Source organism: Rhinopithecus roxellana, chromosome 3 (genome assembly GCF_007565055.1).
Source record: "Rhinopithecus roxellana isolate Shanxi Qingling chromosome 3, ASM756505v1, whole genome shotgun sequence".
NCBI lineage: Eukaryota > Metazoa > Chordata > Mammalia > Primates > Cercopithecidae > Rhinopithecus > Rhinopithecus roxellana.
This window is the reverse complement of record NC_044551.1, coordinates 128883482-128908500: the sequence shown is the minus strand read 5'-3', so window position 1 is coordinate 128908500 and position 25019 is coordinate 128883482. Positions and strand designations below refer to the sequence as shown.

General features: G+C 37.9%; 2 protein-coding genes across 15 annotated transcripts in view; one reads left to right on the top strand and one right to left on the bottom strand.

The window, feature by feature from the left end:
- CAST (calpastatin) overlaps window positions 1-7682 on the top strand; it is a 111969-nt gene extending 104287 nt beyond the window's left edge. For 7 of the 11 annotated variants that reach the window (XM_030927270.1, XM_030927275.1, XM_030927271.1 and 4 more), the window contains 5 exons: window positions 421-465; window positions 867-959; window positions 3474-3545; window positions 4660-4718; window positions 5649-6255. In XM_030927270.1, coding sequence (XP_030783130.1) covers window positions 421-465; window positions 867-959; window positions 3474-3545; window positions 4660-4710 — 261 coding nt within the window. In that variant the 3' untranslated portion in view covers window positions 4711-4718; window positions 5649-6255. Of the gene's footprint in view, window positions 1-420; window positions 466-866; window positions 960-3473; window positions 3546-4659; window positions 4719-5648 lie in introns of all 11 variants that reach the window. The other 4 variants (XM_030927274.1, XM_030927273.1, XM_010353753.2 and 1 more) reach the window with 1 other exon arrangement.
- Window positions 1-25019, bottom strand: part of ERAP1 (endoplasmic reticulum aminopeptidase 1) — a 52564-nt gene that overhangs the window by 8442 nt on the left and 19103 nt on the right. For 2 of the 4 annotated variants that reach the window (XM_030927268.1, XM_030927269.1), the window contains exons 8-19: window positions 24655-24786; window positions 23120-23251; window positions 22904-22975; window positions 21135-21289; window positions 19102-19181; window positions 18419-18602; window positions 16538-16694; window positions 15680-15864; window positions 14625-14786; window positions 14001-14141; window positions 13369-13450; window positions 9557-9976 (exon numbers count right to left, since the gene is read on the bottom strand). In XM_030927268.1, the coding sequence (XP_030783128.1) occupies window positions 9818-9976; window positions 13369-13450; window positions 14001-14141; window positions 14625-14786; window positions 15680-15864; window positions 16538-16694; window positions 18419-18602; window positions 19102-19181; window positions 21135-21289; window positions 22904-22975; window positions 23120-23251; window positions 24655-24786 (1641 nt within the window). In that variant the 3' untranslated portion in view covers window positions 9557-9817. Of the gene's footprint in view, window positions 1-7484; window positions 9522-9556; window positions 9977-13368; window positions 13451-14000; window positions 14142-14624; window positions 14787-15679; window positions 15865-16537; window positions 16695-18418; window positions 18603-19101; window positions 19182-21134; window positions 21290-22903; window positions 22976-23119; window positions 23252-24654; window positions 24787-25019 lie in introns of those variants that run through there. The other 2 variants (XM_010353758.2, XM_010353760.2) reach the window with 2 other exon arrangements.

Below are 25019 nucleotides of genomic sequence, written 5' to 3'. Positions count from 1 at the left end.
CATTCTTTGGGAAATTTATTATTTAAGGTCCTTGCCTTTGAAACTGGGAAAAATACCGGATGACTTTCTAAGTGTAATAAACTATAGTAAATAAGACATAAAAACACAAGTAACTTTTTATAACACTTTAAGTAGAATTATAAGTGACAATACATGATGGCAGAAGGTTCACAAATAGTGTTTCTTTCACTTCCAGGACTCTTTCATATGCTTTCCCCAAGTCTATAGATATGATTATAAAGAATAGTAATTAAGCAAAGCTGCTAAAGAAATTGTGGGGACCCAAGTTTATTAGTTATTGCAAGTCTACACTCCATTTTATCCAAGTCAAGTCATTGGATAATAGATTCTCTACTGCCTAAACCTAAGTAAACCTTTACAAATATCTATGCTTAACCAATAGTCTGCCTTCTTTTTAAGGACAAACCAGTGAAGCCACCTACAAAGAAATCAGAGGAATCAAAGGTAAAGACCATAGGAACATATTTCCACTAAATTTTGTTTTATTCTAGCCATAGGGTTATTTGGCATTTTAGAAAACTAAAACATATTGAATGCCTACTCTGTGCTTGGTACTTTGCCAGAGCATGCATATAAATGTGTGTGACCATTGTTTACCTCTCATTTAGTCTTCACAAAAGCCCTTTAGGATAGAAAACAGGCTCAGAGAATACTAAGCAGCGTTTATTAAAGAGTAGAGGGAAAAAAAGCCATCAAGATTTTCTTGTTTTTCTATTTTCTTTACAATGTTAGTAAGTTTTTTTCTTATAGAAACATCTTTTATTTGTAAGTGACGTGGGAAAATACCCCATATTGCATTTTGCCTTCTGCTTCTTCACTGATGGTTATTTCTACTCATATCTCAGAAACCTGCAGATGACCAAGACCCCATTGATGCTCTCTCAGGAGATCTGGACAGCTGTCCCTCCACTACAGAAACCTCACAGAACACAGCAAAGGTACTGTGCTTTTTCACATAGACTTTCTTTGAAATGTGTGTGTGTTTATGTGTGCATACATACAAGTTTTATTGATTGATCTATCTATCTGTCTATCTTGTAACAGGGTCTTACTCTGTAGCCCAGGCTGGAGTGCAGTGGTGTGATCTCAGCTCACTGCAATCTCTGCTTCCTGGGCTCAAGCAATCCTCCTGCCTTAGCTTCCTTAGTAGCTGGGACTACAGGAGTGCACCACCACACCCGGCTAATTTTTGTACTTTTTTGTAGAGATGGGGTTTCACCATGTTGCCAGGCTGGTCTTGAGCTCTTGGGCTGAAGTTATCTGCCAACCTCTGCCCCCCAAAGTGCTGGGGTTACAGGCTTGAACCACTGTGCCTGGCTCTTATAATTTTTAAACTGTAGGATGAATCAAATGATGATATAGAGAACCTGAAAATGAAGAAAAGAAAACAAACCTATAATTCTCCTGCCCCCAAAACAGTATTGTTTTGTGGATTTCCTTTTTTTCTATATGTATGTTTTACATAATTTTACTTACAGTGCACTTATAAAACACTGCTTATTTCCTAACTGCTACTTTATTATTTCCATAGACACCATTTTTTTTTATCTCTGCACTGTATGGTTGTGCCACTATAATGCTATGTCTGTGTTCATTTAAAGTGAGAGCGGGGCCTAACTACAGCAGGCGCTCTTGTGCTCATTTGCTCTCTGGAGCTTCCTCCTCTTTTCTGTCTGCTTAGCCCAACTGGTTGACTCTTCATTCCTCAGGGCACAGCTCAAGCATCAGCTCCTTAGGGAAGACTTTCTTGTCTTACCTCTTCTCCCTTCCCAGGCCAAAGTTAGAGGCCTCTCTTCCATGCCCTCCTTGCTCTCTGGTTACCTATCTGTGCTTGTGTATCACACCACTGAGCTGTGCATTCTATACAGTAGTGATGTATCTTTTACCTTTGTGCTCGTCATTAGCAAAATGCCTGGTACTTAGCAGGTGCTCAAAACGTGATTAACAGTGAATGAGAAATGACTGTGTAATTCAACAAGTGTGAGGCATTTTCCCTTAAGCTACACCCTCTTGTAAATCAAATAGAAGGAAAAGTGAAATGAGTACCTCCTTATTTTCGGAAGAGTGAATTCTGCAGATCTCAGGTTGCTATTGTTTTGGCTGTTGTAAGGCACTGCTCTGGATCACTGAATTGTCAGTGCTTCCATATTGGGTAGTTTAATTTTTAGAACACCTCAGCATTCTATCTGTCACCCCTGGTAACTCATAAGTAATGCCTTTTTTGGTGAATGGACTTTATTTTTATATGTAACCTGCTCCAGCTTTCCTTGATTGCTTCCATTGTTCATTTCTCCTCCATAACACTGAAAACAGGGTTTTGTTTTTGCTCTTTTGGCACACAAAAGCCAGTCCTGATAGAGACAAGCTCTATTTTGTTTTTTAAATAAATTTTATTGTGTACATTTGAGGTTTACAACATGGTATTTTGGGATGCATAGAAATAATAAAATGGTTACTGTAGGGAAGCAGATTTACATATCTGTCATCTCACACTATTACTTTTTTGTGACAAAAGCAGCTAAAATCTACTTATTTAACAAAAATCCCTAATACAATTTTATTAACCTTAGTCCTCATGTTATACATTAACTCTCTACATTTGTTCATTCTGTGTTATCTGCTATTTTGTATCCTTTGACCTATATCTCTATTTCCTCCTCCTGTTCCCTACCATGGTCGCCATGTTTTATTCTCTGTATTTTTGAGCTTTTTCTTTTACCTATATTCTACATATAAGTGAAATCACTTTTCTTTCTGTGTCTGGCTTATATCATCTAGCATAAGGTCTTCCAAGTCCATCCATGTTGCGGCAAATGGCAGGATATAATTTTTTAAGGCTGAATAATATTCCATCATGTATATATACATGACATTTTCTTTATCTATTCATCAACAACTAGGTTGTTCCATATCTTGGCTATTGTGAGTAATGCTGTTGTGAATATGGGAGTGCAGATACCTTTATAAGGTGGTAATTTCATCTCCTTTGGGTATATACCCAGAAGAGGGATTGCTGGGTCATATAGTAGTTCTACTTTTAATTTCTTTAGGAACCTCCATACTGTTTTCCATCATAGCTGTACCAATCTACATCTCCACCAATGGTGTACAAGGGTTCCCTTTTCTCCACACCCTTGCCAACATTTAACATCTCATTGACGAGATGTGTTTTGATTAGCAAAATAAGGTCTGGGTGAGTCATGCATCACGGGAATTGGCAGAGCATCAGCGTCACCCACATTTCCCTCCTTATTTCTATCCTTTTTCCCTCCTGCTTTAAACAATTCTCTAACACTCACCATTGTTCAAAAAATCATGAAAAAACACCCAAAGTCTTCCATTATTTAATTAAATTGGAGATCTCAGAATAGTCTGGATTACTTTAACCAGCCTAGTTAATTGCTAGATGGATTGATGATAGCCATAGCCTCATTACATTTCCTTTGCTTTAGGATAAGCGCAAGAAGACCGCTTCCAGCTCCAAAGCACCTAAGAATGGAGGTAAAGCGAAGGATTCAGCAAAGGTAAATGGAGCAGTAAATACACTACAAATTAGTTTAGCAGTTACACAGAGTGGGGTTTATCACTTCAGTTGTTTAGTTTCTTACTGGAATCTATTTAGAATAAAAGATTTCTTAAAGTACTATCTATTCCAGAGTATGCCTTGGTAAAGTAATTGAATTTTTTTTGTGTGTGTATGTGTGTGTATATATAATATACATATAAATATATATATTATAAATAAATATATATATATTTAAGTAACTGGTGCTTTAATATTCTAAATGAAGTTTCTTGACACAACTCAATTTGCCTGTGTTTTGCCTGTGTTTCTTGCCCTAATTAAAATACCACCATAGTATGTGGTTTATATAGATTTTAGAACATGGAAGTTGTAAACTTCCTATGATTAAAACTACTCAAGCTGTGATCAGAAATAAAAATGGGATAAGACAACTTCTAGGTCCCTTCCAATTCCAGGAACATATGATTTAAATGATTATTACTATGATCCTCTGGCTATAAGGAGGAGTTAAAGGTCTAGCTTTAAAGACAATAGTCCAGTTACACCAAAGCTTTTAAAAAATGTATTAAAATCTTCCTGTAGTAGATTTCCTTAAGGGATATAGGAAACAGCATTGATAATTGACCATTATGCCATTATATCTCAGATTAAATACTTATTTGCCTATTATTTAATTTCAGTTATATGAAGTACTTAATCAGCCCTTTAACAAATAGTAGAAACAAATAATAGAAAGCATAATAACCCTATATGATGAGTGGATTTGCTGGACAACCATGACCCTATGTACAGGAAAAGGAAGGATCACCATAGAATGCAACATTGCCATTTAAGAACATCTATGCATATTTTGTAACCTACCCTAACCTTAAAACAATAAAGCTGAGAGTGATACATTGAGGATCAGGATCACTTAAGGTTATTTTTAGCTAATAAACTTGAGGAGGAAGAACTCACAATGTTTTGGCCAAATGAAGAAGAGAAACTGAAAAGACCATCTTATTTTTCCCCACTGACTGCCACCTTTTGTCCTTTAATTCTGAGAAGGCCGTCTCCTCATACTTAATACAGAAAAGAAAGAGCTCACGGATGGTTTTTGCTTTCCCTTTTAGACAACAGAGGAAACTTCCAAGCCTAAAGATGATGAAAGAAATACAAGTTAAAGTATCTGGTAAGTTGGGTGTTTATTTGTAAATGAAGACAACTGGACCTTCTGCCAGTTCGTGTGTTATAGATGAGAGAAGTGAAGTCCACCTCTTGAGTAATTCATGCTCACTTTACACTGTTGGCATGAAATGCATACTGCAAGCTCTACAGAGTAATCGGTCATTCTTCGAAAGCACTAAATGAGATGACTGTGCTATTGAAATGTTTAAAAACCTTAATCTTGTAATTAAAAGCTTTTTAAAATATTAGGCCAGGCACTTAAAATGACCAGCTGAGGCTAGTTGAATCTTTGAAATCCAAATGCTCATTACTGCAGGTTATTGTGGCAAAGCAAAATTAGCATGTTACAACTTAGCAAAATGTCATGAAGATATTGGTATTCCCCAAAATACCAATACATGGTGGGGTGGGGAGAAGTACCCTTTAGAGTCTGGTGGAAATTACAGGGTTTTGTGAACAAGGGCAAAGGAAAAGATTGGCCATTTTTATTTGTCATTATTTTGGAAAGTAAAGTACTGTGTCTGACTCTAATTTATGGTTACTGAAGAAATTGGACAGATGAAGGAATTTCTGAGATCTTCAGAGCTGGGCCCTTATCTTAATCTTCAGAAAGGAGAGGGCTTAATGTAAGCCTTAAAAGCATACAAGCACTTACTGACCAAAGCGTAAAAGAAATAAGTATAGGTTAAATCGAGTTCAGCTCTCTCACCATGATCTATCTGTATTTCCTATTAAAAAAAAGGAGCTTTATTAGAACTGCTCTAACATTTTTCCCAAAATTAAAAAAATTCTATTAATCCACTTTCATGTTTACTTATGGGAAATTCCTTCTTGTCTGTTATACAGTGCTTTTGCTAAGTGGTATTTACTATGCCTGTAACAAGAAAATTACATATTAAATGATTCACTGCATTTTTTATTTGAATTTTTCAAGGTATCTGCATATAAAATCTTCAGCTGGTGGATGGTGACTTTTGAAGAACAAAAGTCTTTGGCAACAGAAAACAATTGTTCTGGGTGATTTCTAGACTGGTTTTTGTTGAGCCTTTGAACATCCTAAATATTGGTTTGTTATTCTTTTCCAGAAAGAAAATGAATTTGACTGGTTCACCTGTGTTATTGTACTGGGTATTGATAAACTTCGAATTTTTTAAATTGCCTTCAATTGGGAGAGAAAGAAAGCTTTATATTTGTAATAAATATATTTGATAAAGTTTCTTAAAGCAACACCAAAAAAACAAAAGAAAAGCTAAGCAAATTTTTGCACATTCTACACACAGTGCCTGTAAATCTCATTTGTATTTTCAGTTTGCACTTAATTTTTTTTGTTAGTGTTTGGAAAACAATGCTTTAAACATTCTTCAATGTTCTGATTTCTTATTACCCCCTTTCCTCTTGGGCTTTTGAACTGTATTTGATGTTGCTTTGGGATAATGTTTATAAGTCAAACATAAGATATTGTACATTGGGCACATATCTCCTCTTGGGCTGCTAATAATAAATTAATAACAGGTAACCTGGACAAACCAGGAAGCACCAAACCCCTTTCCAGCTTGAACTCTTCTTTGCCAGGTGTGAGGACTTGTGCATCTTACAGTCAGCACAGAACACACTGAGACTTGAACCAAGTCAACAACAGAGCAAAATATAGGTTAGATAAGTCCTTGTGTAGCAAATTTCGAGCACAACAAATAAAATCTAATCCTTAGGGTATTAATCTGACTTGAACTCTATTGGTTTACCATGTTAGTAAACTGTGCTTTCTGTTATCTATACATAAAACCTGAGCAGCAACTTGTCCTTAGAACTATTGCCACATTAGTCTTTGCACTGTATAGCATCTGGCTTTACGGAACTTACGTTTACCAAATACAAGAAGAAACTTCTGCTTAAAAAAAATTATATATATATATATAATTTTAAATCTGCATTTCCCCCACAGCAGTGTAAGTAGGTTCTGATGTCCTACCACTTTGAATGGTTTCTCAGATCTTTCTGAATGAATATTTCCTGAACATTGCACTGATATCGATTAGAATTTTGATATTTAATTTCGTCCTTATTTCCTGGTAGTGAATGCAGGAAAAGATGTCAGGTACATAACATAAAACAGATTGGGAATTTCTTGTTTCCAAAGGGCATGGCCTTCCTTAGCATCAATTTGAAGCTTTTGTTATGACTTAGCTGACTTGTGGCAGCGGGGCAAGCAAAAACAATAAAACACTGCTTATAAATGGCACCACATCTTGGTTAACCTCCCCGCCAAATAACTCTCTGAAAGTCATGCACATACCTGTGGGATTTCACACTCCACCAGCTTAAAATGCTATATCTCTGTCCATCAGAAATAGTCATTATTCTATTTTTAAGGCCGCAACAAGAAAAGAAAAAATACTTTTCCTGAGGGATTTCTATGTATGTAATCCTCCCATTTGGGTAGTAGAGGTGTTTGCTTTTTTGTTTTCTTTTTTTAAGAAAAATCTTGAAGCCTTTGACACTGACAGATGTGTCTGCAAGGATATGGCTGCAGTATTACTAATTTCCATGCGTATCTAGAAGTATTTTTAAATGGCATACCAAAATCCAGAAGTTTAAAGACACCTATAAAAGTAAACATTTATTTAAGGTACTCTGAATATGCCTTCTTTTTTCATTAGAAATATCTTCAAAACTTGGGTGTTTGTTAATAACTAATAACTGGAGTAAGCTACAGGATCTAAAGCAGCCCTTTTTACAATCTAGTTAGGAGAAAATAATTGCAAATACCCACTTAGAGGCAAAGAACAATTTTTATTACCAAAAAGCTTTCTGCACATTGTTGTAGCAACATTGTATCGTTTAGAAAATGGGCTTTTCCAAAAGCAAATGAAGGTAGGTTCCTCAGGTGACCAAAACTGAAAATCAGTATTTCCATGTTTCATTAATCAAGGCATAAAATAAAATTAAAGCAAAATATTTTACATTAAAATCTTGGTTGTGTATTTTTTTAAAAAGGGAAATCGTTAAAAGGATGGAAATTACCAGTGATTTCTATTTTTATTAAACCATTCACTACAACAAACAAGTATAAAAATTCCAATTCCACTTTTATACCTATTTGTTGTGGTGGATGCTTTAATAAATTGGAGATTTATGTCCAGAAGTCACTCTATTCTGTCGTGTATTAGAGGAACACATTTTGACATTTTTCATATCAATCATATTCCCGTGTCTTGAAATTTCTGCCTTATATTAAAAAAGTTCAGTTTGAATTCTTCTTTGCCAGGTGTGAGGATTTCCGCACCTTAGAGTCGGCGCAAAACACGCTGCAACTTTAATCAAGTCAGCAACACAGCACACTGTGGGTTAGATAAGTCCCTGTGTAGCAAGTTTTCAGAATAAGAAATAAAATCTAATTCTTAGGGTATTATCTGACTTGAACTCTGTTGGTTTACCATGTTAGTAAACTGTGCTTTCTATTATCTATACATAAAACCCGAGCAACAACTGTGTGCTGAAGCAACTGTGTGTGAAGTCTTCACAAAAGACTTCAAAGCCAAAGAATGTCCTATTGCTAATATGAGCAAATATTTTGTTTCACAATGTACTATCATTTATTGGTGACCCGGCGATAATTTACTGTCAGTAAATGCCAATAACTAGTTATTTAGAAATTGTAAACTAGGCCAAATAAGAAGCAGAGAGAGAAAAGAATCACCTCCCTAAGAAAAGGGTTTTCCTACAGACTTGAATGCACTCTGCTTTTTCAGAAGAGATACTGTATCAGTCAGGGAAATAGATGACACTCAGAATTATCTGAGGTGGGTTCTATAAAAAGACTTTTTGCAAAAGTGCAAGCACATTATGTGGAAACCGCAAGTCCCACCAGGACTAGTAAAAGCCCTCCCACTGAGGCCCCTAATCCTGAAGGGATGAGGAGGGAGCAGTTACCAAAATCCAGAGGTGGAGAAGGCTGTGTGGAAAAGAGGGTCCCCTCTCAGGAGCTAAGACCCTCAGGGGATGCCAGCCTGAGGCATCCAGTAAAGGTATCAGGGAAGAACACCTCCACCTACTACCTCCTCCGACCCCAGCTCCTGCTCTCTGGCTCCCCATTGACCAACATCCAAAGGGCAAGGAAGCTTGATGACTTGGCCTTTACAAGTCAGCCCCTGGACATGGAGCAAGGAAGAGAGGGGTGGGCAGCAGGTCTGGAGGGGTCAGCGGGGAGAGCCAGAGCTTTAACCCAGCCATCGTCTGGCTTAGTCTCGGATCCAGGTATTCATTGTTCAGTAGTCGACTATTCAGAGTCTTTCGAGGAAACTGATGAAACAGTTTATGAATGACAAATGTGGGGCACAGGGTTTTGGACACTGGGGGGCTTAAGCGTAAAATATAAAATGAGAAGAATAAGACACTTTATTCCTCTGTGGCAGGGAACCCAACACTTGGGTTTACATTGCAGGGCAACACCTGTGATGAATGAAACGCATGGTAGCGATAGCCCACTCATGAAAAACTAACAGCCAATCTTTTCACTGGGACAGTCAAAAAATGAGTGAGGGAGAAAAAAGTATCTTCAGCTGGAGCCAAAACAGCCATCTCTAGTTTGAAAATAACACTCAACAAAATGTTGGTGATTAGAGATAACAGGAACCTGGAAAGGGAGGAATTTTTACAGAAGTTCAAACTTTTCACTTTGCAGCCACACTCTGATTTTATCAAAATTCTTATCCATCCAACAGATGTTTTCTTCAATGGTTTCAATTGTCTGTTGGACACAACGGAGCTGAGAACCATTTTCTTTTAAAGAGCTGAAGAATCCTTTTACCTTGTGAGGAAAAAGTGAGTTTTTAAAAATTAATTTTATTACATTAACCAGATGTAACTTCAGTTAAAACTGAAGCCAAAATTCCAGCATTTGTCAAAATTCTATATAGAAGGCAGTCCCAGCTGTCTGAATAGGATTATGTACACATAAACTGTATGAAATGAGCTCATGCCCCATGATGTCAAGTTCTGTGTTTTTTCTCTGCAGTTCTTTTGTTTATTCCCAGCTGCCAGACTTTAAAAGACTTCACTGTTTACCATTTTATAATTAAGGTTTAATTGTGTCTATTTAATGTGTTACTCTGTTCTATACTCACAGATGCAAACTTCGTTTTTTAAACACATGATATCTAAAAAGCAGAATGTGCAGTCTCTTCTTTGCCAAGCAAAACAGTTTCCACCACATAAATGCCGTCTTCCTCCATGGGCCTGGGCTTGTATGTTATTATAGAAACACTGTGGGGAATGGGATTCTTAGCAAGTTATGGTGGTAAAACCCAAACCTTGCCAAATTTTTTAACCTAATCTACAATTCATGTATTGTTGTCTCAAAGTTCCCCATGATTTTAAAGAGATAAACTCTTGTCTATCTCCTGGAAAATATCTTTGTTCTTCTTTTCATTTCTGGGTATCTTAACCCCTTGAGCTCACATGACAGATAGGCTGGCTTTGCCACAGGATTGGCCATTGTGCGATTCTGTTTCACCTTAAAGGGTTATTACCCTTTTCCCATAAATTTTCACAGCATTAATCCATCAATTTTTGATTTGGTATCCAGGAAGCAAATGTAGGCCAAGATGTATTATTTATTCAGCATAGATTCCAGATAGTCAGTTCCTTAGAAATCCATGTCATAATACCATATTATTAGTTTGGGAATAAAGAGGGGAGAAGGAATGGGTTTTAGAAAGATAAGATTTCAATTTTAAATGATACAGAGTTGTTTTAAAATTATATGTCAATACAGTACAACTTTTCGATGAGCAGAAGTCATGGCCTCCTGCTGTAGCAACCTGGAAAATACTTCTCCACTATCTACCTTAAGTTGTAGCTCAACCTACTGCTTCATACATGCTCAGAACACAAGATTAATTCAGTCAATTAAAAATCACTTTGAGCACTATTCAACAGTCAAAGCACATCAATAATCTTACTAATTGCTCAAATCATTAATCCTGAAGGAGCTCATTATGATAGCTCCACTGAAAACAGACCTTCTACAACAGCGAAGCCAGCTGCTAACTATTACTCTTACCCTTGTCCTGACCCAAAAATCATCTCTTCTGTCTTCACCTGTCTTGGAAATGCAACAACTCAACTGAATATTTGATTCAGATTTGGCTCTTTAAGAACAATTTCTGTGCAATAAGTAGCACAATATAGGGATAGGAAAACAGGTTTATCCTACTAACTTGATTTGAGCTAATGATTTAACTTCTATGGAACCCAGTCTCCTCATCTGTAAAATGAAGAGCAGTGGTGAAGGATGTAGTTATATAATGCAGGTAAAGTGCAAAACCCCAAACCCAGCTGTATGAGGGACTTAACCTCATCCATTTGTTCACCAATATTTACTCTGATATTTATTCATCCATCTGCTGTAATTACCGTGCTAGACACTGAGGATGCAGCAGTGAATCAGGCAAGCATCCTCCCCTCATGGAGCTTACAGTCTTTTGGGGGATACACGCAGTAAATATGATTACTGTAAATAAACTGCTATGAAGAAAATATGCCAGGGGTATGCTAGTAACTGGGGAGATGTGGCCTGCATTGAACTGCATGGTTTTGGGGAAGGTGATTTGAGCCGAGACCTCTCAAAGATAAAATGCCCCTTTCTAGTGAAAAGTTGGTGAAAACTTTCTAGTGAAAAGCCAGGCAGAGAGAAGAAAAAGTGCAGAGGCTTAAAGACAGGAGAACCAAGTGGTAGCCCAGGAACAGAAGGAGACTGAGTGGCTGCAGTGTTTTGAGAGAGTAAACCAGGAGAGCCTGTGGGAACTGGCACCAGAGAGATCCTCAGAAGCCAGGTCACCAAGGTCATGGACACATGGGAAGGAGGGATTTGGAATTTACTGCAAGAACAATAGACAGGGTTCAAGAAGCCACGGTCAGTTATGGGCTGACTTGCAGTCTTACATGTGGAAAATGTTTTGCTATTGGCAAAGTGGCAAGGGGCAGGCCAGTTAGGACACTATTGCAATAGGCAAGGCAAGAGATGAGAAAGGACTGGATGGGGGTAAGAGCAGAGAGACGTGCGCAAGATCTAGTGCATGTGCTGAGAGAGGACCAGCAGGACTTGCGTAATTAGATGTGTGGGGAAGGAAGGACTCAGGATGACTCCTATATTTTATATGTCCATAGTTTGCTCTCCATTATAATAACATCTCGGGCTCTTTAATTTTCATGCCCTGCTTCAGGGTCTTTGCACCTGATGTTTCCTCTGCACACAATACTCCTCTAGATATCAGCATTTCCTTCAATATCTTCTCAAATGTCTCCTAATCATCCTATAAAATGGCACCAACCCTCTACCCCAATCCCTCTCCTTGCCTTACTCATCTTCAGAGCATGTAACTACTTGACATCAGTTGATTTGTCTGTAATTGTCTGATTCCCACAGCAGAAATTTCAGCTCCATGACAGCAAAGGTTTTGTCTGTCTGTTCACTGTTATAGCCACATAACCTAAAACCATGTGTGGCATATATGTCTTGAATGAATACAAATGAATGAATGAAATGCTTTGTTGCTATAGATCTTGTCTATGGATGACTACCTTTCTGGTCAAGCCTTTGTACAGCTCTTCAGTCATCACACAGAATATCTCTGTTCTAGACCTCGCTGGAGTTCAAGGTTGAATTATTATATGCAAGTTAATTTGACAAGCCTGGATGAGGCTACTGAAAACTGGGAAAAGCTACAAGACTGTAACAACCCTTCATTCTTTTGCATTTCCAAAGCTCTCTCCCTATCTCAAGCTAGAAAATAGTATAACCAGACTACACAATGGAACCACTCCTTAAAAAGTTAGTATTAGCCTCTCAGCTTTTATCTAAATGTACCATAGTTTAAGAGCCATGTCAAATTTGTTCCACAACTTTACTATATGAAACCTTATTATAGAAGGGACACCACAGAACTCAATGGCCCACACATCAAAGTCCTTGAGTTTAGGGCTGAAGAAAAGTCTGCTTTTGTAGAAAACGTGTATGCTTCATGTTGTCTTTTACCAGACAGTGAGAAAACTCGTACTGATTCCTCATTTTTCCTTGACTTCTAGGAATCTCTGTGATAAATTCAGGGGACAATTGCGAGAATTATCCTCAGCCATAAGTCCCTCACATGGTTATCACCTGTCCATTATGTATCTTTTTGTCCTTCATTTTAACATATCTTTTATACATGGATCTTAAAGCACCTGAAATTCTGTCTGAAGGTAGATGGTTATATAATAAGTGACAGGGAACCATGAACTTGGATGGTTTATAAAGAACCTAGATTCCAGATCTGCCTCTTTAACAGTAGCTGGATGACCACTTCAGTCATTTATACCTCAATGCCCACTTTTAACATCCTTAAACAGGGACATATTGTCTCAAGTAATTTTTCTTCAAGTCCTAAGGTTTTAAATGGCAGAGCTAAGACCTCTTAACATGTCTGAGAAGAGCACACTTTTCACTAGTTTAATTGCCACTGATTTATGCTGCTGTCAGTACCATACCATCCAAAAATAACTTCTAAATGACAAAATCCATTTCTAACTCACCACACCCTCAAAGTATTTTGTCCACCCCATATTAATTAGCTAATTTTCATTTATGATTAAAAAGATATATATATATATATTACCTCTTCAAGCCATGTTCTTGTGGAGAATTGATTTGTTGTACCCATTACCATGTGGGCTATGGAACGTGAGCCAAGTTCAAACCTAGAGAGGGAAATATTCAAAAATAGGTTGTGAAATATTCATTTAACATATAGTTTAAGGGCCTCCTATATATAATACCTTTTAACTAAAAACTGATGGGTGTGAAAGTATAAAATATGATGTCTATCCAATGTGTTAAGATCTAGCTCTAAAGAATAATACACACCAACAGCTTAATAAAAAGTTAAGTATCCAACAGAACATGACAGAGGCAGGAAGTGCTATAAGAGTTAGACAATGACAGATGCAAACAAGCAAATGTGCTCGTGGAAGGCCTGGGCTGAACTCTGAAGAGGAAGGCTTCATAAGTCCATGGGCTCAGGAAGGGATTATGCCAGATGGAATGGAAAACACCCCTGTACATATTCACAAATTAGCACTGAATTCCAGTTTTATATTTTCTACAAATATTTAAGTACTTCTACTGCCTGCCTATCTTTAATAAAAAAAGTACCTTTAGACTGTTACTGTTCTTCTACAAACAACAAGGCTGAAACACAGTAAGGTTATGAACTTATCCAGTCACAGCACAATTTTTGGCACCACTTACTTCTGTACAAGTTTGTTCCAGTTTTTCCTCAGAAATTTCCAGGCCAGTGGGTATCCTACTGGGTTCCTGCCAATGAGTACAAGAACTTCTGGAAACTCCTGAGTTTTTATTTTATCTCCCTTAAAGCTTTCATCTAGTAGCCTGAAAGGATTAAGAAAAGAAATGTTAGCAATGAATAGGTGGTGAAACAGTTATGAATCACTGCAATAAAATTACTTGTAAAAGAAAAAAAAAAGTCTGCCAGTAACAAAGGTTAAAAAGATAAATGGGTAACCAGAATCCTGATAAACCCACTATAGCTATATAATAAAAACTAACATTTGTATAGTATTCTCATATACCCTCTCATTTGCTCAAAAGAATAGTTAAGGAAGAGTAGCTCTAGTAAATATTTTAAATATGTTGTCTTTTTAAAGATACACAAATGTATATGCCTTTAAATATTTTTCCTGACATCTGGTTCTCCCTAATTATTTGCCTTTCTTATTAGATGTATGCTGACTTGCAGTATGTTCCCAGCAGAATAGACAATTCCTGGCCAAGAAAACAAAAACAGATGCCAGAATGATCTAATCTAATCTAATTTTCCTTGGCCACATGAACATGAATGAATGACTGACTCACCATTGAAGCTTTTCCTTATTTTGGGTTGTGCAGAGGGCAAATTCAATTTGTTTTTTCTCAGTACTGGACAAAGAAGACTGATATTTACTATAAAGAAAATCCCAGCCTTCTGTGCTCTGGGCCCCCACAGCAAACACTGCCAAGGTCACATCGATAGGCAGGCTATAGAAAGGAACACACGATGAGAATCTGAGATGCAGTAAGTATGTTTATAGGCATAATGGTGACCGTTATGAACTGCTAAACTGTCCCCATGATCAGAGAAGCATAACTGGAAATACAAACAAAAACTACCGATTTCCTTCAGTTACACCTTGTAAAAAAAAAGGCAAGAGAAAACTATCTAAAATTAGGTTTTAAGTAGCCCTCTCAAAAATGTAATGTGAAATGCCATTTTTATAAATACCTACATATTTAAATACTTTAATGATGCTGGGTGACTCCATAGGGGATCACCTTTCAAGCCAAAAGAAAGAAATTCAAACTATATTCAAAATGTACACCATGATCACAAGTCAGGACTGCAGTAGGACCACTGTTTGGATTTCTTTAAGCTGAAGCATGTAGATTGTTGGCATAAATGTTTCCTGGGTGGGGTTTAAGCTCCAAATGTAAAAGGACTGAAATGTAGCTGAATAGGGATTTCCAGATATGGTAAAATCCTACCTTGCTTAGACAGCATCAGCAATTACTATGCATCCCTGTCAGGGACTTTAGAAGCCCAAAGAAGCTACTATAAAATACAATGCCTGTGTTTCTCTATGGCATGGCTGTCACAGTTTGAAACGATTTTGCATTGCCTATACAAAAATGGGAATTATTCCAATACCATCCTAACTCCCCAGATATTTGACTTTTATGCACAGAAGTTCCCTCCTAGCATTTCTTAAAGTTGAGAGATACATAGATAAATCTTAAAAAGTAATTTATTTTCCAAAACAGGGCAGCAGGGGAGACACTTATACTTTTTGTTTTCCCTAATGTTTAGCACCAGTGATGGAAAACAGAAAAGATACCCTTCACATCAACAAATTGGTTATTCAGTAAGGACTGACCTCAAGTTTCCATTGGATTCCTTCCACTTCCTGAAATAGCCTTCTGCCCTCTGTACACACGGCTGATACTTGCGCACACAGGCGAGGAGGAGTAGCTGACTCCGCAGCATTCGCTCTGAGACCGAGCCTTCGTCTGTCCACGTCTGCTTATCAATGAGGTCCCTTAGTAGCCTGATGAGGAAGGCCTGAGGGCATTGCACAGGGGAACAGGGACTAGTATTGTCACAGGTCATTTCATGTTAATATAATCCATTATGGTCTCAGATGATGGGGGCTAATTTTTAAAGCATAATCTAACTTTTACTGTATAAATCATGCAGTACTGTTTGTATTTAATTATAAAAGGGTCAAAACCAATAAAGAATGATGAATGACTTTCATATTTTCATAACAAACTTTTATAAGATATCCTATCTACTTAAAGTCAGGATGAATTGCCACTTTTAAAACAAACTCAGAGTTTATATGACTAAATTTTGAGAGCAAATTATGCAACAAGACTTCATGACATTTTGCCAAGAATAACAATTTTGTGCCTCTTCCTCAGGTACCATGAAGAGTCCCAGAAAATCTGAATGTCAGCCATCATAGTAGGAAAGGAAAATGAAATAAAAGGTTTGTGAAAGGAAGGAAAAAACAAATCCATGCAAATTAAGCAGAGTCTAAGAATGCCATTCCTATTTTTAGTGCCAAATAAAACCAAAATTTTTGCTAATCCATCTAAATACTAATTAATATTTATTTGCTTTACCTTAATATGTATATAAAGATATACACAAACATACACACACACGATTAACATTCTTTTTAACACAAAAGAAATAATAATTACATAACTATTTTATTTCAGGCTTTTACCTTGAATTGAGTTTCCACTTCATTCATATCTCTTTTCTCCATTAACTTATACATAGGAATCAGCTCATTCAAACCTTGAAATACGGGCATAATTTCAGTTTCATGTTTCAAGTACAGGGATAAATCCAAGGCCTTTTCAATGGACAGCTTCCCAATGCTGAACAAGAGACACTGTGGTTAGTGGTTTAAAAGTAAATCCAGGAAGTCAACATTTTGCTTCAAAATATATTTTAGTCTTCTAGCAAAACAAGCAATCAGATATAAATAGATAACTACTTATAAATAGATAACTACGGCGAGGCACGGTGGCTCATGCCTATAATCCCAGCACTTTAGGAGGCCAAGGCGGGTGAATCACCTAAGGTTGGGAGTTCGAGACCAGCCTGGCCAACATGGTGAAACCATGTCTCTACTAGAAATACATAAAACAGTCAGGCATGGTGGCATGTGCCTGTAATCTCAGGTACTTGGTACTTGGGAGGCTGAGGCAGAAGAATTGCTTGAACCTGGGAGGCAGAGGCAGTGAACTGAGATGGTACCACTACACTCCAGCCTGGGCGACAGAGTGAGACTCCATTTCCAAATAAATAAATAAATACTATATAAGTCTCTTTTCTGTCACATGTAACACATCTGGCATGTTTACACTAGGGAGGAAGTTTCTCAAACAGTAACATCCAGGGCTAACATGTGGATAAGTCAGAATGGAAGCACATCAGTGTCTGTCCCTGCGAAACACTGGATTGTGTGCTGAACTTCTAAAGCAAGCAAGGGATTTCCATCAAAGACCCTTTAGGAAGCCTGGTCAAACAGACTATCATCTGGTCAAAACTATGAGTCCCTGGAGGAAACACATTTTCTTCTCCATTTCAAAAGACACTGCACATCATTAGAAACCCTTCATTACAGAGGGTTAGTGTTAAAAACCTCAGTGGTAGGGTATATATTCTATAAGTTAAAAAAAGAAAAAAGAAAAAGCCCTCTACGGCTCAAGCAGAAATATTCTACAGAGGGGAATTTTTTTAGGCAGAAAGAAACAGCTAGGTAAGCAACCCTTAACTTTCTCCCCCATTGCTTTTTCTCACTTCAGGAGGCCCAATATGGTGGTGAGAAGAACCAGAAGGCACTCAAAATTTAGGCCAGAAGGATATAGGTATGAGGAGAAACAGAGAGAATCCTTCCCACTTGCATGCTTCCTCTTGGGACTTTAGATCTGCCTACATGTTGAAGAAGTTTGAGTTTTAGGCTTTGGGAGCATTTCCTTAAAAACCGTTGTCATGGGGGTTAAAAAAAAAGGAGGGGGGTAGTGTTAATTCTGTCCTCACACACTCAGAGATCATTTGGTTGGGCTACATTTTATGAGCTATATTCCATAAAGATACTGAAAAGTTCAGGTATCTGGTTTAGGAAAGAAAACAAAAATCCCTTCTTTAATCCAAGAAATGTAATGCAAACAACTTGGGCCTGTGTCACTTAGTCTTCTAAAAAGCCTTCAAGGCTGTTAAAGACCCAGTGATGGGAGAAACCTGATCCGGTATAGCAGAGCCAGAAGAAGCTAAGGCACCACGCCACCACAGGGACAAGGCAAGGAGTTTCGCCAGGATGTTGATCTCCTGATTATGTACACTTCTGCCTCAGTATGATCTAAACTGTTAATGAGAAAGATTAAGATACAGATTCCCTCCTTCAAGTGCCTTAGTAGTCACAGACAGGAGGTTAATTATAAGGCTAAAAGCAATCTTGGGTTGTTAGAAGAACTTGGAGGAAAACACCTTTCAACTTCTTGTTATCTATCAATCATTTTTGTCTTTAGAAATCAAGAATTTGAACAATAACAGCTGCTTTCAGAAATAAACCGAGACTTTGTGCAGCGTGTATTACCTGACGAGCTGAAATGCATTGTTAATGAGACTCGCCCGATCATTACTGCTGACTGCTGTGTGTGTTCCTTTTAAAAGGCCAGTCAAAGAGTCCCATCCATCATCCTCGTAATGCACAATGTAATAGCCATTCATGCCCACATTAAATTTGATCCATTCCACCTCTTCTGGGAGGATGAGCACATCTAGAGTAAATAAAATAAATCAAAGCTCCATTTGCTCCCTTGCCTGATGAAAGCTTTTCTGATCAGAGACTGGGCAAGGAAATTAGAGAAGAGTTTAATACTGAACAATCTGAAATCATCACTTATTTCTTTCAGAAACCAGAAAACAGCAACTCAACAGACAAAAGCTAACACTAGCTTTAGACATCAATTTTGTGAGATGTATAGATCTATGAAAAGAATGCAACTACGTATCTGGCCATACATACGATATAAAACAGTAATGTTAAAAAAAGTAATAGGGAATGTTCACTGGTAATCCCTCCTTTTTAGCATTATATAATTCAACTATAATCTCTATCTGGCAAGATACTGGCCATTCTTCTTTGAAACCAGAAAGTATTTTCAGTCTGATCCCTTTTGCTTTAACCGAGATAAACAACAAAAGAAATAACATTTTAACCCTACACATTTTCACATTCCTCCTTGAATTAAACTGGTTGTTTCCAAAATAAATTACCTATTTTTGTTTTTAGCAAAAATCGATGGACCATGTCTGATTTGCTGGTGATGAACGTCAATGGAACATGCCACAGGTACCTAAAAGAAAGGAGAGATGGATTGTTCATTTGTTGATTCAATTCAATAAGCAGTTATTAAATCACCTATCATGTGCCAGGCACTGGTTAGTTAGAACAAGATAGTACCAAAACTGCTACAGCCAAGCTCTCAAAACATCCCCAGTCTGTTTTCCAACTTTGCAGGGAGTGTCAGCTCAGGCACTATTTCTTTTTCTTGGACTCCTTGAGCAGAGCTAAGAATTTGGACTCAAGTGAACCTTGAAAGCCTTTTTACAGTGATTGGCTGATTGCATCTCAGAGGCCTAACTTCAGGAGTCATGTGCCTCCTGAATCATATACTAGGAAGGACACAACATCACCTCCTTGGGATTCCTGTCAATGATACATAAACTGAATCTGATCATGGAGAAACAGCAGAAAATCCAAACTGAAAGACATTCTATAAAATAACTGACCTGTACTCTTCAAAAATGTCAATATCAAGAAGCCCAAAAAAGACTAAAAAGCTATTTCAGAAAAACATGGAGACCAAAAGGATGCAACAACTAAATAAAATATGTGATCCTATATTAAATCTTAAGTCAGAATTTATTTTCTATTTTGCTCTAAAGATATTTTTAGGACAACTGGAAAAAGTTGAATGGGATTTATAGATAACAGTATTGTATCAAGTTTATTTCCCAATTTGGATAATTGTACTGTGGCTATGGTTATATAAGTGAATGTTCTTGTTTTTGTTTGTTTGTTTGTTTGGAGATGGAGTTTTGCTCTGTCGCCCAGGCTGGAGTGCAGTGGTGGGATCTCGGCTCACTGCAGCCTCCACCTCCTGGGTTCAAGCAATTCTCCTGCCTCACCCTCCTGAGTAGCTGGGCCTACAGGCGCCCGCCACCATGCCCGACTAATTTTTGTATTTTTAGTAGAGATGGCATTTCACCATGTTGGCCAGGCTGGTCTCGAACTCCTGACCTCACATGATCCTCCTGCCTCGGCTTCCCAAAGTGCTGGGATTACAGGCGTGAGCCACCGTGACTGGCCATAAGTGTTCTTGTTTTTTAGAAAATACTATGCTGAAGCACTTAGGTTTGAAGGGGAATCATGTCACCAACTTACTGTCAAACAGTTCAGAAAAACACATGCCAAGTATATACATACAGAGATATGTATATGGGTGTCTATGTAGATAGATGGATATCGATTAATCAAGATTTAAAGCCTCCTTAATCCTTTTGGGAAGATAGGGGAGGGAGGTATACACACACACACACACATATATATCCACACAAACATATATATATGTGTGTGTGTGTGTGTGTGTATACACACACACAGAGAGAGAGAGAGAAAGGAGAGAGAGAGAGAGGTGAAGAAAGTAAAGGAATAAAGAGTTAACATGTATCTAGGTAAAGGATATATAGGAATTTGTTGTGCTATTCTTGTAACTTTTCATATATCTGAAATTGTTTCAAGATAAAAGAATTTTTTAATGGTATCCATCCAGGGTCAATCAAGTTGCAGCATCTTGTTTCTAATAATATTCTTCTATAGCACTAAGCTGACGAACAAATCTAACTCGGAAGACAACTGAGTCTCTCATAATTCTCAGAAATCACCTAAATATTTTTGTCCTCAGCTCCAACCAAATGCTAGGCGCTATTGTAATCTAGTAGCAGTTGCTTAGGTTGGAGCTGATTTCAAGCCAGTAACCAGAAATTACCATCATATCAAATTACAAAATATGAGAATGTTAAAGTAATTATATCATCAACTTTACTGAGAATAACCAAGGTTTAAAGCCTCCTTAATCCTTTTGGGAAGATGGGGGCAGGGAGTATAAGTCACCTTCATAGGATACACAGATGCAGTTGAAATATTTGAGCAATAGCGGTAAGGGCATTATTTTAAAAACAAGGTTCCATCCTCCAAGGCAGATGTTACCTAGACAACAAAACAAATTTTACTCTATGAGCATTACCCAGTGTCCGGGGCGCCTTCAGAGCCCTTCATGTAGTGCTCTTGCTTCATGTGTACATTCCTCCCCCTCACTGTGATGGTTATCAGGGGAAAACCCTTCTGCAGTGTCCAAGTGTTCATCATGGTTTTCACATCCAGTCCTTCCTGATGCCAATGCTGGTGTGTACACAAAAAAGCAGACACATCACCCACTTAACCCAATTCTAAGAAAAGACAGAACACCAGCTTGTGCTCAGTCACTACCAGTTGCCAACCTCCCCTCTTTGGAGTGTTTTCTGATCCCTTTCTCAGTGTGATGTTCCCAGCCATCACACCTCCATTAAAGCACCAACTGTTTGCGTGTCATTTTCCTCCACTACACATACGTGTCTAAAGGACAGGTAGCATACCTAGTTCTGCCAGGCACACTTTGGGGCTGGCAATAACACTGGGCACAAAGCAGGCATGTGAATGAATGAAGGAGGAGAAGGGAGAGAAAGTGCCAGGTTTTCAATACCTACATAACTATGCTGGTTTCATACAAGCAAGGTGAAAACAATGTTCAGTCAAGAGCCTGTGTTTCGAAAGTAAGAACACAGAGATGACCCACACTCAACAAATAGTGGGAACTCAAAGGGAGCTGTTTTTTGATACTAAAAAAGCTTTTAAGAAATTATTTAAAAGGTAGTAAAGACTGGGTGTGGTGGCTCATGCCTGTAATCCTAGCACGTTGGGAGTCTGAGGTGGGTGGGTCACTGGAGGTCAGGAGTTCAAGACCAGTCTGGCGAACAAGGCGAAACCCAGTCTCTACTAAGAATACAAAAATTAACTAGGCATAGTGGCGCATGCCTGTAATCCCAGCTACCTGGAAGGCTGAGGCAAGAGAATTGCTAGAACCGGGGAGGCAGAGGCTATAGTGAGCTGAGATCGCACCACTGCACTCCAGCCTGGGCGACAGACTGAGACTCTGTCTCAAAAAAAAAAAAAAAAGTATTACTAAAAAAGATAACATGTGCCACAGGACAAATCTAGAAACTACTGAACAAAGCAATCTCTAGGAACAAAAAAAGCCAAGAAAGTAAAAAATATTAAAAGAAAAAAGAAAGACAAAATTCTGTTGAATCCCCAGACTCACCCTCAGCTTCCTCTGAAAACATCCCACAAGTCCAGATGAACAGAGACTCAGGCTGTTTTGTGACTAGATGTTATGAATACTTTATAGCTTAGCAGTTAAAAACATGAGTTAGATCTAAATTCAAATATCTGCTCTGCAATTTACCAACCAAATGTCTTTGTATTTCATGTTCTCAACTTTAAAAATAGGGATACTAATAGTACCCGGCTCACAGGTTTATTATGAAGAGTAAAGGAGATAATACATATAAGTGCTTAACATGTGCCTGATTCATGGCAAGTGTTCAAGAATGCTCAGTGCCACTATCTTTGTACAAATGCAGAACTCTGGAAATGACTGACATATCATTTTGACTGCTACAATGCAGCCATAATCTGCTATAGAAATGTCATAAATTCACTGCTTTACATAGTGAAGCTGAAGAAATCAGTATCAGTGAGAAGCATTACCAAGGAAAGCTCTGCAACCCTCCTGTATAGACACATTTTAAGAAAAACTGAAAAAGATTATGAGTCTGGTATAGTTTAAATGCAGTCTTATCTGGAAAGAGGGTGATATAATCACGGACCTCAGAAAGTTTGGCACAGAGCTATCTTTCAAAGAATATGTAGTAAAAGAATGTGCTTGGGGGAACATGTACAGATATAGAAACTTACTGAGAATGAAGATGAATGTTGACTTCCAGAGCAAAAGCCATCCATCCCTTTTACACCGTCTGTAGGGCAAATCTAAAAACCAAAACTAAACACATCACTCTTATTTCTATAGAAAACAATTATTCTCCTCAGAGGGATTAAGATGATTCTGGGGAAACAAAACAAAATGATAAGCCTGTCAATCCCAAATGCAGAGATATTCAAAAACATACTCACACTTGCCATACTATCCCACAGGTCCTCGTTTTTTGTATTTTTATAGCTATGCTTCTGGAGATACTGTACAATACCACTTTTAAATGCATCAGCACTAAGATACTCCCTTAGCATATTCAGAATACAAGCTCCCTGAAAAGATAATAGAAATAATTGTTATCTATAGTTTGGTTGCAATCTCATCTGAAATCACATATTCTTTTGCAATCAAACACATTTCTTTGAAAATGCAACTGCAGTAACATTGTTAATGTCTGGCAATTTGTGAAACAGCATAAGCAGGTTAAACTTGGACCTGTTTAGGCAGGGGATTTGTCTAATGTGATTGTTTATGCTCTGAGCCCACTGGGGCCCTTATTTTCTATCAGTAGCCAGACCTCCTCATGGGGCAAATTGGCATCATCTGCCAACTCCTTTTGTTCACATGTGAGTGGATAATGGTACAGATTAAACATTGGACCTTCAGCTACTACCTGGCTCTCCCACTGCCACTCCAGGGCAGGACTAGGGAGAGGCCAGTACAACAAGGGGTGGAGCATTAGAGATGGAAGCAGAGGTAGATGCCAGGGAAGGAAAAGTGGGTATGTCCAGGGAGCCCAGGCAGCCTTGAGCATGGAGGGCTGATGGAGCTGGAGAAAGGGAACAAGAGTCTTCCCAGACACCCTGTATTCTTGGGTAAAGGGCTCTTTTCCCCTCTACTCCCATTACCACGGATGCCAAGTCACAAACTCAAATGCCTTCAGTGGCATATGACAGGGCATATAAATAAAGGAAATAGTCCAATGATAAGAAGAACGCTCTTTTACATTCTTTTTCCCCTGGACTTTCAATGGAAACATGCAAGCAGAAAGACTTTTCTATTTGCTACCAGTAAAACAACAGCCAAGCACAATGGTAACTGGCAACACATTCTCAGCCTCGGTGAGAAGACAACAGAACAGTTGGGAATGGTAGGGGAAGTGGAAAAGCAGAGCCTTGATCTTACAAAGAGAGAACAATAACTTAGCTCCAGCTTATGCTGCAAAGGAAATACCATGGCAAAATCCTCCTTTTTCTTCCCCAAGAGAAGCTAGAAATCTGGATTTTACATAAAATCTCCCAATCATTAAACTGTTGGCAACAATTCCCAACTCTATTACTAAAAACACTGTGCAAGACAATTATTTGCATCTCAACAATATTAACCATTGCTGAAGGCCTTGAAAAGTAAGCTACACGAGGGCAGGAATTTTTGTATAGTACAAAGTTGATGCTCAATCAATACCTATTTGTTGAATGATAAATAAAAGCAGAGTTTCTGTAAGCCATGAATTTTCAACCCAAGAAAGAATATATGAAGAATTTCCCATAAAATAGTCTTTAGGGTTATGAGGCAAACTGCAAGTTAGGCCTAAAAGAGTTAACTCCAGCCAGCCGTGTCAAGAGAGAAGGCATTCAATGTGGGTTTAACCCCACAACCTTCCCTATAACTTCTCCACCCCAGTATGTATAACTTTAGTATCCAAACTGTATCCTTTTACTCAATCTACTTGTACCTTATCATAAGAAACATCATCAAACATCTCCCGGATCTGAGCAGGATTCTCCACAGGTGTAGACACAGGGTGTGAGGAATTTAAAGCATCTACCTCCATTGCATCAAAACATTTGCCAAAGAAATAATCTTCCTATTGAGACAGAAAAAAGAAAACATCACCTATGATTTACATTTAGATAAAAAATGTCAAAGGTGGGACGTTTTATCTGAGGCAAGAAGTCCATACTTCACATTTTGGGGGCAACTTATTCCATATTTCCTAATATTTATGAAACAAAATAGAATTAATATATTCTAAAAACCACCCAAGAAACAATGATTTTAGGTAAACATTATAGATTTTGTTCATCTTAAATACTTTAG